This window comes from Gobio gobio (genome assembly GCF_949357685.1).
Source record: "Gobio gobio genome assembly, chromosome: 19".
NCBI lineage: Eukaryota > Metazoa > Chordata > Actinopteri > Cypriniformes > Gobionidae > Gobio > Gobio gobio.
Window position 1 is genome coordinate 25,598,368 of NC_137112.1, and position 15,469 is coordinate 25,613,836.

The 15,469-nt window shown below is 35.0% G+C and overlaps 1 protein-coding gene across 3 annotated transcripts in view; it reads left to right on the plus strand.

Annotated features, from left to right (window-relative positions):
- Positions 1-1,752: 1,752 nt before the first annotated feature.
- mcf2l2 (MCF.2 cell line derived transforming sequence-like 2) overlaps positions 1,753-15,469 on the plus strand; it is an 86,924-nt gene continuing 73,207 nt past the window's right edge. Inside the window, exon 1 of one of the 3 annotated variants that reach the window (XM_079843790.1) lies at positions 1,753-1,849. In XM_079843790.1, coding sequence (XP_079699916.1) covers positions 1,768-1,849 — 82 coding nt within the window. In that variant the 5' untranslated portion in view covers positions 1,753-1,767. Of the gene's footprint in view, positions 1,850-11,363; positions 11,709-15,469 lie in introns of those variants that run through there. The other 2 variants (XM_079843788.1, XM_079843789.1) reach the window with 2 other exon arrangements.

Below are 15,469 nucleotides of genomic sequence, written 5' to 3' on the forward strand. Positions count from 1 at the left end.
AATAGATGGCATGTTTGCTACATGGATGTCAATGTCAGACTTATGTGTCCAGCAGGAGGCGCCGCAGTGCAGGTTTTATGCGTTTGGTTTGTCACTGGACCTGCAGCGCCATCTGCCGGTAAAACGGCAGTAGTTCAATATTTATTATGCTCTGAATTAAGCTATTACATTTTCTCGATGCAATTTTCTGAACATTTACTTCAGCAAGCCTTTCCATTACCAACAGTCTTGTTTTATGTAATTAATTTTGGTATATATATGTTATACATGTTATGGCACGAGCACAGATGGCGTCCCATCACTGAGCGTTTCCAAGGAGAGGATCTGGCTCCCAAGGGCAATGTCGTCAAGTAAGATGATAACAGCCCATCAGCTCACGTCAAAATGTGGAAAAGAGCCCAGCTCATCCACGTGATGATGCAGCTCCTCAACAAAATGTAAGTAAATAAATGAAAAAGAAAAATGTGGAATTTATTTGTACAAAATACTATTTATTCGAAATATTGAATTTATGACATTCCATTTATTCAATGATGTTTTAAATTAATAATAATTAAATGCATATTTACATATTTACAATGAATCACTGCATTACCTGCCCAATGCACAAAATATTTAATATTTAAAAAAGAATGCAAGTTAATTACATTGTTCAATATGATAATTACATGCTACAAATTGTTTTATTTTCAGTTATTAATGTATTCAATACCTCAATAAATTAAATAATAGTCTATGTCAGTCTATATAATATAAATAATGCAGAATAATATTAGTTTTTAATTATATAAACATTTTACAAGAGATGCTGTTTGACCAGCTGTATGCATTAGTTGTAGTAATAATAATAATGCATTTTATTTTATGCATTTATGAATAATACATTCTCTTAATAAATAAATAAGTTAAATACGAACAATGAATCATATAATATAATGTATAATAATATTAGTTTTTAATTTTTAAAACATTTTACAAGAGATGCTGTTTGACTGGCTGTATGCTTTAGTAATAATAATAATAATAATGCATTTTATTTTATGCATTTATGAATAATACATTCTCTTAATAAATAAGTTAAATACGAACAATGAATCATATAATATTATGTATAATAATATTAGTTTTTAATTTTTTAAAACATTTTACAAGAGATGCTGTTTGACAGGCTGTGTGCATGTAGTAGGTTTTATTTTATGCATCTATGAATAATACATTTTATGAATCATAAATAAGTTAAATATTAACAATTTAATCTGATATAATAATTAGTATAATATAATACAGTTTGTAAATAATAATAGTTTTTAATTTCTTGAACATTTTATAAGAGGTGGCGTTTGACTATTATAGTACAGGCTATATGCATAAGGCTCCACTCCACTGAATCCATTGTTCCAGGTTTTGCGTGAAAGGAGCTCCGTGTCTCTCTGAAGGCAGGTAGCCTCCCTCTGATTCTCTTCCTGGTGCCTGACACAGTCTTTAGGATAGAAGCCATAGAGCTGGTTTGAAGAGCCGGGTAAAGTCCAGCCAGCATCACTCAGGCGCAGAGATTCAGAATGAATGATTAATACCACAGCAGCCCCTCTGCACCTCCACACAGTAGAACAAAAGAGATTCCTCACCGGCTCTCTCTTGTGTTTTCCATCGGAGATCTCCATCAAGGGCTGGGAGTGGCTGCTGTCTTTGTGAGAGCGGAGCGGGGAAGCCCTCCGGCGAGCTGCGGAAGAGAGAGGAGAGGAGAGAGACCACTGTTCACACCCTGAGATGCTCTGCAGGCTGGAGGAGGAAGAGGAGATGTCTCTACTGGAGCTACAGCAGAGGGTGGACTGTGTCATCACCCATGTTGGTGAGTGGATTATTCACCGCTGTGCTGAGGATGATGGGGGTGTGTGACAGCTGTGATTGAGCTTTCCGCCGCTGATTCAATAGCAATCTATGAATTCTGGGATTTAGGGGAAACCTTGAGGTGAGGTTTGTGGGTGCTCCCTGATGGACAGCGATAGAAAAAAAGCTTTATCGTAGACCTTGATCTTCTTTATTTTATCGCTGGAAATCACGTTATCACACAGGGCCATTCAGAATCAGAGCACAGATTTTAGAGCATAAAAGGGACAAAATGATTTTTAATTGTATTACTTTTATTATTTAATTGTATTACTTTTATTTTTGAGGTTATGGCATTGTCTTTACATAAGAATTAACAGCTATTTAGTAACGTCTGGCACCTGTTTGTTTCAGAATCACAGTTCAATTAATTAAAAATATATTTTCAGTGAATACAGAAAATAAATGAATAAAGTCAATTTTATTTTTAACATATTTGTTTCTACTTTAATATTTAAATAGTACTTTGAAATAGTACTCTACTATATATTGCATAGTACTTTAATATTTAAATCTATAATATTTTACATTTAAGAATTCAAATAATTACGTATTTACAATTTGCCACTGCATTACCTGCCCAAAGTACCAACATTACTATTTTAAAAAGCTCATTTATTATTGTTCAATATGAATATAGACCCTTTTCACAGACTGTGATGACGCATTTTAACGGTAATCAATATCGTAAATCCTGCAACGTTTTTTGTATATTAATTTTTTTTTTTTTTTTAAATATATGTACATTTATAACACTAATACTTTGTATTTTATTATATTTGCATTAAATTACAAAAAAAAGTTACCTCTGCTGTGAGGGTGTTTGTAATGCAGCGTCTATGGGAGTGATGGTAAAAAATAACATATTTCTCTCTTTTGACTGCCGTTATCAATCTCACTCTATTTTTTCCCTCTTTTTGAAAGTTGTGAAATCACTACTGTGGCGTTTTTCTTTTGCTGTTTGAGCAAATGGGCACACAAAAAAATATTTAATGTATTCTCTCATTTACAGCTATAATATTTAACCCAACTATGATGACTTCCGCTCTGATAAACCCGGAAATGTGAAAAGGGTCTATTACATACTATTGTATTTATTTATTATGAATATATTCCATATATCAATAAATGAAATATCAATAATGTGTAATATATAATATAATATAATAGTACAGTTAATTATTATTATTTAAACATTTAATAAGAGGTGACTTTTCACTATTACTGGCTGTATGCATAAGGCCCTACTCTACTAAATCCGGAGCAAAAAACTCCGATTTTAGGGTAGCAATGTGCAAAAATGCTTTTTAATTTTATTAGTTTTTTTAATTTTTTTATTTAATTGTATTGCTCTTTTTGAGGTTATGGTAATGTCTTTGCATAGGAGTCACCAGATAACCAGTGGCATCTAATGAGATCATGGTTCCTATTTGTATCAGAATCACATACCTCTATTAATTTTATAAATATTTCAATGCAGTTTATGGGGGAATTCACAGTATAATGTTAAAAATCAGTTTATATAAAATCTAGGAATTCTGGGTATTCCTCTCTGAGAGCATGTTTATTCTAAATAGTGGCATTATTCATCTTCCTGTACCATCAAAAGCATGGACATATCCAGGTGCTTCCCCGTGCCAGTGACTGAAGTAGGTTATTGTACCATGCTGCTGTTACTGCTGTCCTGCATGAGAGAGAGGCACTGCTGCCGCCCCCTCTGCAGCCCTTAGGGGACGTAAAGGCCGTTACCATGGAAACTGAGATGGGCCAGTTCAGCCATATTGATTCACGGAGACGCTCCATGCTTTAAACATTCAGTCACTGCTTCCTATAGCATATCATCCACATTATAACACACACTGCTGCTTCAGCTTTCTGAGCCAACTGAAAATCTGCAGAGGCTTTTTAAACAATGATTAAACCCTTTGCTTTCGGTTCACTGCTCTGAGCTGCACTTTGGAAGTTAGGAATATCCGAACGTTGAAGAAAATAACGTAATGGATGGCCTCTCAAACCTGCCTTTGGTTTTGAGTAAACAACATTAAAATGAAAGAGTTAATGCATTAGCGGCATCACCGGTGATCCGTCAGAGTGTCGACCTCTCTGAGTGAGTCACAGATGTGTCCATCCGGCCCTGTAATAGCAAGATGACTAAACACTGAGAGCTTCCGCTTTTTGATTGGTCAGCTATGACATCACTCTCCTGCTTATTTCAAAGCTGAGTGATATATTGCACAATTCTGATTATAGAGCTCATGAATATTTAACATGCCAGATGAGCAGTCAAGCATTCTATAAAGTAACAGCATCTGACCTGAACCGAATGTACATTTGCATTTATTAGCTCATAGGATTTATATTTATATTAGACCTTTGACCATTTTTTGATGAAGTTGTTTTAGGACAAACAAACATTGTACATGTTAATTCATACGCAGATATATAGACTACCATTCAAAAAAAAAAAAAATAGTTTTATTCTGCAAGGATGCATTAAATTGAGGAAAAGTGACACTAAATGCTGTTCTTTTGAACTTTCTATTCATCAAAATAAATCCTGACAAAAAGTGGATCACAAAAATATTAAGCAGCACAGCTGTTTTCACATTGATAATAATAAGAAATCAGCCAATTAGAATGATATCTGAAGCATCATGTGACATTGAAGACTGGAGTAATGATGCTGAAAAATCAGATTTGCGTCACAGCAATAAATTACATTTTAAGATATATTGAAAATAGAAAACAGTTATTTGAAATTGTAATAATATTTCTCACTAGTGCTGTTTTTACTGTATTTTTAATCAACTAAATGCAGCTTTGGTGAGCAAAAGAGACTTTTGAACGGTAGTGTATAAAACATATTGGTAACACTTTACAATAAGGTTTCATTTGTTAACATTCGTTAACAATAAACTAACATATTTCTAAAGCATTTATTAATCTCAGTTAATGTTAATCTCAACATTAGATTATATATTATTAAGATTAAAAGTCGTATCTGTTAACTTTAGTTAATGAATCTGAGCTAACATGAACTAACAATGAACAGTTATATTTTTATCAAATGATGTTTGCAAAGATTAATATGTACTTTAACAAATATATTGCTCATTGTTAGTGTAATATTAGTAAACCTTAACTAATGGAACCTTTTTTTTTCTGTTTTGATCTGTTTCTCTGTTCAGTTAATGTCTGAGTTTTAGATTAGTTTTCATTGTGTTACTTTCGTGTTTGCCCATGTGTTTGTTTGCTATTTCACTGTCACCTGTGTGTGTTAATTAGTTTAGTTCTCCTCCGTTCTCTCCCTGGCTGTGTCCGAAAACCTAGGCAGCGTACTTGTTGGCTGCGTCCGAAACCTGGAAAATGCTGCCTTCGGAGGACACATTTCAAGGCAGGAAGGCACCAAGGCACGTCCGAATCTAATGTTAGCTTCACTTCCTGTCTCCTGAGATACCTTCATCTGATCGATTTTTGAAGGCAGCATATTTGTATCCTTCGCTGCCTTTGATATCCCACAATCCTGTGCTTTCCATTCTGTGACAGTTGAGCTGGGGAAAAAAAGATGCCGTCCGAAAGTTGCGTTCGCTGGTCTGTTTGTGTGTAAATGTACGTTTTTTTACCAACATTTTCTACTTCTGATGTCATTTCTAGCGAGAAATGACTAATGTAGTAATTAAACATTTTGTTAGTTCTCACCCAAGCTCTCTCTATTTTGCTGTAGATCATTAAACGGTTACACTGCTTAAGAAGTCTGTCCGAAATTAGTTTTGTGAGGTGCCTTCATGCACAAACGCTGCCTTACAAGCCGTTGTTTTCGGTTTCGGTTTTCGGACGCAGCCGATGATTTGAGAGGCAGCGGATCAAAAACCAGGTCAGATGAAGGCATCTCAGGAGAAAGGAAGTGAAGCTAACATTAGATTAGTGCTGCGTTCCACTCCAGTTTTAGACACGCACTTGCAAACTTCCCTAAGCACTTCCCCTCGGGGGAATCCCCGCCGCCATTTTGAAGTGCGTTCCACTTCGTGAAGTGGACAAGGGAAGTTTATACGGACAGACCCTTGCTCCCTCAATTTTGACTGAGGGAGCGAGTCTACTTCATATATACACTTCAGGCAGCTTCATTTACCACAATGCAACACAATTGTGACGTCACCGCATATCGCGTTTAATTTACCCCACCACAAACAACTCTATGATATTTTAATTATTTTTAAAAACATTTAAAACAACCCAAATACACCTATATACATATAGAATGCTGCATTAAGCAATTTCGTAAAGGAAAAAATAAATAAATAAATCAACTCCAAAGTGGATTCGAAGTGATCAAGGGCTTAGGACATTCCAGTTCAGTCCATTGCAAATGTTCCTCCAGTAGTGGGCACTCACACAACGTAAGCAATGACGCACATCCGAGTGAACGAGACGGAGGGAAACTAACGAGTGAAGGGCATAATAAAAATGAACTGGAACGCAGCATTGGACTTGCCTTGATGCCTTCCTACTTTGAAATGTGTCCTCCGAAGGCAGAATTTTCCAGGTTTCAAACGCAGCCCTTGTTTGTTTCTATGGTTATTGATTGAGTTTGTTCTGTTCAGGTGTGTCTTGTCAGTTATCTAGTTAGTTTCTCCCTATGTTTGTTATTTAAGCCCAGTGTCTTGTTCAGTTTGGTTGTCTGTTATTGTTGCGTTTACCCGGTTGTTTTGTTCCAGTTTCTGTTTAATAGCCAAAGCCTAATAGTGTTTTTGTTTCTAGTTCCTTTTTTTAATAAACGTTTGACTTCTGGACTTAGATCCTCTCAACATTCATTTCGAACTGCGGTGTGACAATTAGAGACATTGGAGTATATTTTTTAATGGAGTGTTTATTTACACCAAGTACAAATAGCGCGCCTTGTTGGCAAGTGCTATTTGAATTAGCTCCGCCTAACAATGCCTGGTTCGGCCAAACAAGATTAAAAAAGACGTGCGGATTTCAACGTCTTCAGTGGTGTAGTCTGTAAAGCATAAGGCTCAAGGATATAGGTTTTGACACGATCGACCCGGGTTCGAATCCGCCTTTTGCCGAGCTCGCTCTTCTCCCTTTTCCCATCACATATCACATCGGAAAGGCATTTGTTTTCATTAAAATTTAGAAAATGTTCTTAAAGTGGAAATAAAGTGCCTAACGAAATGTTTAAAGGGATAGTTTACACAAAAATGAAAATTAGCCCATGATTTATTCACCTTCAAGTCATCCTAGGTGTATATGACATTCTTCTTTCAGGCGATTAAATTCGGAGTTATATTAAAAAAGTCCAAGCATTATAAGGGCAGTGAATTGTTGCCTCGTTTATGAATAAAAGTACATCTGTCCATCATATAACTGCGCCTTCTGAAGTGAAGTGTAAGCTATTTTTCAGTGTGAATAGCTTATTTTCTTAGCGATAATTGCTATTTACACTAAGTGCAAATAGCTGTAGATGCTATTTACTAAGTGAAATGGTATACTAAGTAAAAATAGTGATATATTATAATCACACCATGTATCTCTGCCTATATTTAATATCTCTCTTTTTGTCAAATTTTGATGATGCATGTTGCAAAAAATATTTTGGTGATGCTAAACCAGTACAGGTTTAATGTGGGAAAAGTTTATAAAGCACACGAGAACGTGTTGACAACATCATAATGTTACTGCAATTGTTATGATGTTAAAAAATCTGAGGCATAGTATGAAAATGTTATGAAGACCTTTTCATGACTGTAAAAAAAACATATTCACAGTGTGGTTGTTTTTGTTTTGTTCTATTTTCTGGATTGACTTCACCCTAAGAGTCTGTGCTTTAATCAGACAGTCGTTCTGACTCCACCGCTGCTTAAAAGTTGTTTAAAATAATACAAAAAACAGTGTTATTCAGTCATCCTAAACTAATCAGGATAAAGGGATTAACACAAACAAGCCAATTACTGGGCACTGGTACAGAGATAGAGCACACACACACACACACACACACACACACACACACACACACACACAGGCTCTAGTCTGACAGCATTGTTTTACATGCCACAAAACGACACACACGCTATCGTACCAAGGCTGCATTTATTTGATCAATATACAGTAAAAAAGTAATACTGTAAAATAAAATAAAAAACTATTTTCTATTTTTATTATATTTAAAAATGTTATTTATTCCTTGATCAAAGCTGAATATTCTCCATCATTACTCTAGTCTTCAGTGTCACACGATCCTTCGGAAATCATTCTAATATGCTGATTTGATATAATAAACATTTATTTTAATTCATTTCTTATTGAAAACAGTTGTGCTGCATACTAATTTTGTGGAAACCATGATCTTTTTCTTTAGGATTCTTTGATAAATAGAAAGTTCAAAAGAATATAGAAAATATACATCTTTTATAACATTATAAATGTCTTTAAATGTCAATTTCAAACTTTTGAACTGTAGTTTTTTGGTTGTAATATATCAGAACTGAAAACTCTTAACCTCATGTGTAAATCAAAGTCTTTCAAGCTGTCTTAAAGAGACCAAACCTTATTTTGTGCTTTGAAAGTTAGACAAAAGAAACTGTCTAAAATAAAACTAAAATAAACAGCAAATATTTTTTTTTTTTTGTCTGTGCTTTTAAGCTAAGTTCCTGACCACATTTGGGTGGTAACAAACTCGTTCTATACTTCTATACTATTCTATAAACAGCCTAAAATCCTTGAACTGGGCTTTGTTGCAAGCGGGCATCAGCATGACAGTATCTCCAAAGACTTGGAATCACAATAAAACTGCGGCAGTGAGTGGTGACGCTCAAAAGGTGAACAATAGGAAGGTCATTGTACTTCCTTCCCTCCTCTCTCCCTCCCCTCGCCCCGTCTGCTTATGTGTGCTCCTCTGTACAATCCCTGTTACAGATGCACTCATCAAATCAATATTCTATATTCACACTGTATAGTCTGTTCAGATATACAGGAAGTTCAAAGACAGAGGTCACCTCAGTTCCCAGAAATCACATGGAGCCGTTTGTTTGGTCACATCCAGGAAATCTATAGAGTGAGAACGATGATTTAAAGAGGAGGATAGTGAAGTTGGCATTATTGAGCACACAGTATTTCTCACTATGACATCCATATCAGATACACTACACACTGAGATCCTCTTAAAATAGAGTCTAGTAATCAGATTACAACAGATGCTGCTTTTATCACGCAGAGATTATCTGAAAACACACCCTGGTGTCATAATAGACACATAGTCTCAATACACCTCGTACCTCTGTCGGTTTTGTCTCATACTGTAAGTACTAATGGTCTCAGATTGGTAGTTCATGCCTTAGGTAGGTCATTTTAGATTTTTGAGTGGTGATTGTCTGTGAAATGATGCTGGTGTGTTACGGGTGGTTGCCAGTGAGTTGCTATTTGGTTGCTTAAGTGTTCTGAGATCCTACATATCTATCTATCTATCTATCTATCTATCTATCTATCTATCTATCTATCTATCTATCTATCTATCTATCTATCTATCTATCTATCTATCTATCTATCTATCTATCTGTCTATCTGTCTATCTGTCTATCTGTCTATCTGTCTGTCTGTCTGTCTGTCTGTCTATCTATCTATCTATCTATCTATCTATCTATCTATCTATCTATCTATCTATCTATCTATCTATCTATCTGTCTGTCTGTCTGTCTGTCTGTCTGTCTGTCTGTCTGTCTATCTGTCTGTCGATAATAATAATCAATAAGTCAATAAAATATCATAATTAGTATAATGTAACATTTGGTTTGTTTATAATAATAACATAAAAACAAACTATGGCAAATCAATCGAATAAAAATAATGATTAATCCCACAATTTCAGATGAGTAGAATAGCATAATATAAATGTATTTATTTATTATAAAAATGATATCAAGTCAAAAGGATGAAATTAATTATTAATGCCATAATGTCTAATAAGAATATAAAAAAAACAAACTATGGCAAGTCAATAAAATAAAACAATTATATCATGATTTCAGATGAGTATTTAGAATACCATAATGTAATATTTGATTTGTTTGTTTATAATAATAATAATAATAATAATACAATTTAAAAAAACAAAACCATGGCAAGTCAATAGAATAAAAATAATGAAATAATATCATAATTAGTATTATTAAGAATGCCATAATGTAACATTTGGTTTGTTTATAATAATAACATAAAAAAAAACTATGGCATGCCAATAAAATAAAAGTAAAAAATTCAGATGAGTATTTAGAATGCCATAATGTAACATTTGATAATTTTTTATAATAATAATAATAATAATAATAAATAGACTCCAAGACAGAAGAAGAAGAATAATAGGAACGCTAACAGTTTCAATAGGTGCCTTTCGCACCTTCTGTGCTTGGCCCCTAATAATAATACATTATATAAAAACAAAACTGTCAACAGAATAAAAATGATTAATCCCACGATTTATTTTATTTTGAATACCATAAACAGTAATACCAAAAAATTTATTTATTTATTCTAAAAAGGATAATATAAAAAACAAACTATGCAAGTCAATAGAATAAAAATAATGATTAATCCCACAATTTCCGATGAGTAGAAGCATAATATAAATGTATTTATTTATTATAAAAATGATATCAAGTCAAAAGGATAAAATTAATTATTAATGCCATAATGTCTAAGAATATAAAAAAAAATAGTCAATAAAATAAAAAAATGATATCATGATTTCAGATGAGTATTTAGAATACCATAATGTAACATTTGATTTGTTTGTTTATAATAATAATAATACAATTTAAAAAAACAAAACCATGGCAAGTCAATAGAATAAAAATAATGATTAATGAGTATTTAGAATACCATAATATGAAATGTATCTATTTATTATAAAAAATATTGTGCCAATAGAATAAATTTAATTATTAATGCCGTAATGTCTCTTTTATTTCTTACACTAATTTCTCTTTTTACATTTAACTTTTTATTTATTTATTTATTTATTTATTTATTTTTTTTACAGATATTGGATGTTACCGTGCTGCGATAGCTTGAATGTATCTTTTTTGTAAAACGAACACTTTTATTCTCCATTTAAGGACATTTCATATACGCTTGTTTTTGAGTGTGTTAAGCTGACTGTGATCCAGACGGTTCCACAGTGCCTTATTTTACAAGCACAAAGATTTCCATCCGCAGGAATGTCTGAAGTTATCCATGAAACATTAGCTCACCTACAAGTGAGCGCTCAAACATCCATGAAATCACGGTTTGGGTTTGTTGCCCACTTTTTGCTTCTCAATTTAGCATATTACATCTGTTTTCCACTGTCAAAGGGGCTGAAAAAAGTTCAGTCCTCAGGTTTAGATTTAACAGTCAGTGCCACATGATGCCGTCTCATGTGTGAGGGTTGCGGGGAGGGGTTTATGTATGTATGTGTGTGTGTGTGTGTGGAGCAGGGCTCTGTTTTGGGGTGGAGAGGGGAAAAGGAATCTGTGTGTTTGTGAGAAGTTCTTCCTGACGTACTTTAACCACAGAGCGCTGCAGTGCAGTGATGAATGTCTCGCTGGGAGAGAGGAAGAGGAAACTACTGGTGCTTCTGGCATTCTCAAAGATATTTGTAGAAAGCATGTCAATGTGTTACCTGCCTTTCAGAGGCACATGCTCCTCTGGTAACATCTTATTAGACTCTCAGGAGTGAGACACAACCTGAAGGAGACACGAGGAGTGAGGGAGAGTTTGTGGGTCACTGCGGCTCTTGGGACCTCTTGCGCAGCGCGGGACCGTCGGCACAATGGGTTCAGTTATGTGTAAGTCAACAAACTTTTCAAGAAGATTTAAAGACTATTTGTGTCTGAGGAAGAATGTGTTTCTCTTCGTTTATATTTCAGAGAATCGCGAGTCATTTCTGAGAGTTACGGCTTTGGTTGGGTAGTGTGAGAGGTGTTTCTGGGGGGAAAAAGAGGTTTATGGGCTTTATAATGATTAGACACACAGCAATGTGACCAGAAAAAATGTGCCAGTAATTATTCCAGTGATTCCGAATGGTTTTACTTCATAATCCTGCTCTGGAGTTTCGTTTGGTCAGATACTGTTAAGAAAGTTCACTTTCTTTCTTAACATAGTTCAGTGAGGTCAATTGGGCGAATGTCAGAAGCTCTTAAAGGGATAGTTCGATCATTTATGTCTTTACAAACAGACTTTATTTGTTCTGTCGAACACAAACATGAATTTTGAATAATATCCTCCTGTCCGTATTATTGATGTCAAGCTTCAAAATGACAAAACAAGTATTTTAAAGTTGTCCATACGTCTCCGGTTTAATAAAACCAAACGATTGTGTAAGAAACAGACTGAAATTTAAGTTGTTTTTTTTACTTATAATCTTATAATCTTCCCCTTCAGAGATGTTAACCGCTGCGACTAAACCAGATCAGTCAAATTCATGAACGAATCATTCAGATCAATTTTGTAAACAAGAAAAATTAATAAAAAAATTACTCAAAAGAACGATTCATTACAAATGAGGAAATTCATGAATCGGACATCGCTTCTTCTCTCATGCATTCTCACGAGGACCTCAAGAAGAACTAGGGTGCTTAACCTCTTTTATGATTCTTTAATAATGCTTTTCTATGTTTTAGAGCTTGACAAAAAGAGTGGTCATTTATTTTCTTTTGTGTTCCACGTAAAACAGAAAGTCTTAGTGCCACACTGAGAGCTCATTTAGGAAAAACACACACTAGAATGGCACGCACACACACACTCTCTCAACCAATAGTACTGTTAGCTGCAGAAAATCTCTCGGGACAGTATGAATTATTACGATGCAGAAGATACTGAGTAAGCACTGCAAGTAATTTTCTTGCTATCGGTAAGATTTTCCAATAAAAACATCGAAAAATTGTGTCCAGACATCTGCTAAATCTTTTTTCCAGATTTATTTAATTCTAGAAATGCAAAAAGTTTAAATTAGCCATAATACATTTCCAGAAAAATGTGTAAAAATGCCACATTTAGGGATATAATTAGCTTGTCACTCGGGCAGTACCCTTAAAGAGTTAGTTCACCCAAAAATGAAAATTCTGTCATTATTTACTCCCCCTCATGCCGTTCCACACACGTGATACCTTTGTTCGTCTTCAGAACACAAATTAAGATATTTTTAATGAATCCGAGAGCTCTCTGACCCCTCCATAGACAGCAACACAACGACCACTTTCAAGGCCCAGAGAGGTTGTAAAAACAGTCCATGTGACTCCAGTGGTTCAACCCTAATGTTATGAAGCGACGAGAATACTTTTTGTGAGCAAAAAACTAAAAAATAACAACTTTATTCAACAATGTCTACAGTATGTGGGGTCAGAAAGCTCTCGGATTTCATAAAAAATATCTTCATAAGTTTCCTAAAATGAACGAAGGTCTTACGGGTTTGGAAATTTAGGAACCAAGCTTATAAACCTTACAGAGTTTTTTTTGAAAATGTAAAAATGCAGAAAGGTTTGTGTCATAGGGAGGTTTAGGAGTAGGGTTAGGGTATTGAATATACAGTTTGTGCAGTATAAAAACCATTACGTGTATGGAGAGTCTGTCTGTGTGTGTGTGTTAGTGTAGTGACAGCTCTGAGGGAGAGACTATGCTCTCAGGTGGAGGTGTGTGTGTAAGTAAATCCGCCACAGGAGAAGTGAGCTAAATTAGTTCTCTTAATCCAGAGACAGCAACGCTTCCGTACACTTATTCTGATCTGTCCTTGCTTTTCTGTGACCTTACAATTCACGCTGCTTACACAGGAGCTACAAGCTAGTGTGTGTCGTCCAGAGAGCCGTAGTGAGGCAGGTTGAGCATGAGCAGGTGCATTCTGGGTTTGTGCTGCAGTATGGATGGCTCTCCACGCTATCAGACCATCCCGTCCCATTGCTCGGTATGTGGGCGGCACTCACGGGGAGCATCCTTTTCCTTGGTCCGCATCTCGGCGGGGGAAATGGAGTCCTACCATCGTTTTCTGGGAGTGTGTCTGGAGACTGAATTAGCAACAAACAGAAGTATGTCTTCCTCAAACACCCTCACCTTCCTCTTTCAATCTGGTTTGCTTCTGATGCATCTTTAGCTAAAAAATACTTCAGCATTGGTGCAGAGAAGTGAGATGTTTTAGTTTAGTTGTTGTACGTGTGTCATTGTGTGGTGTATGTGTGTGAACTGTGAAGCAGCAGTGCTAACCAGCAGACGCTCTTAAAGAGGCTTAAATGGGTGAGTCAGATTGGCAGCTTCATTCATCATTTTGTTGTGAAAACAGAAATGTCAGAGCAAGTGTGATTTATATTTTGGGGTTTTTAGTTGTTTTGGCATATTCAGCTTTATTTGGGTGCACTAACCTCTTTGAGCATTAAAGACAAACTGTAAATGATGAGGATGTCAGAAGTCAGACTGTTTTGTCAGTTCTAATAGCAGTCAAAAGAGAAAATCTTTCAAACATGATATATATTAGGGCTGTCAAAAGATTAATCGCGATTAATCGCATCCAAAATAAAAGTTTGTGTTTACATAATATATCGCCACCTTGGAATTATAAGGTTCTATCTGCATTCTGACTGGTTTGGAGATATTGAGCTTTACACAGTTTTTGCATTCCATTTGACTGTGTAGAAAGAACCTTTTTATTTTCTAAATAAAAAGTTCAAAAAAACTTAAAAACTTAAAAAACAACATCACATAATGTAAAGAAGTTGTCACAGAATAAGAATATGTGAATAACTCAATTTTGACAAAAATGTCAGATAGAACCTTATAATTCCAAGGGGACGATATGTGTGTGTACACTCCTTCATGTATATATTTAAGAAATATAATTTATAATATATATATATAGATTTTCCCCTTCTAGAATTTTTAGCGCAAGTCATATCATGAGTGGTATATGGCACACATATGCGATTAGATCCTCAAAGACGACCAAACTCCCTCGAGAGCCTCTTTAAAGCACGCCAGCATAATTAAACACACCTGTCCAGACTGGGTCAGCAGACATAGCTTTACACAGCCCACATCTGAACATCCTAGTCAAACACATGTGTGGATGTGGGTCTTTTTGTGGCTAGTGGTCTAGATTGGCTTACTCAGAGCTGTTTTCTTCATTCATTCCAATACAAAATGATTCAGAATATTTTCTATTTGCAAAACAATGCCTCCAAATGCACTCTAACTTTATAATGGCCTGTTTGTTGCATTTGTCTTGCTTTGTGGAATGGAGGTCTTGATTGTTCCAGGTGACAGGGTCAATGATATTAATAATTTTAAGGGAGTTTTTGTTGTTCTGGGCAGATACAGGATGTTGTCTGACATTCTGATTTGTATCCATGTGTGGCGACTTCCTTTTCCGTAAGGATGTGGATTGAGATTTAGAGACTGTATGTTGGAATTATTTGCCATTTTAGAAAAGAGAACCTACTTGTCACCTCTCTTTCTGAATGCTCACTTTTCTTCAAACAGCTCATTATGCTTTCATTTAAAGCCACAGAATGTAATTTTTCGCCGCTAGAGGTCGCTTATAAAAATAAAAAAAAGGCGTAGCTTG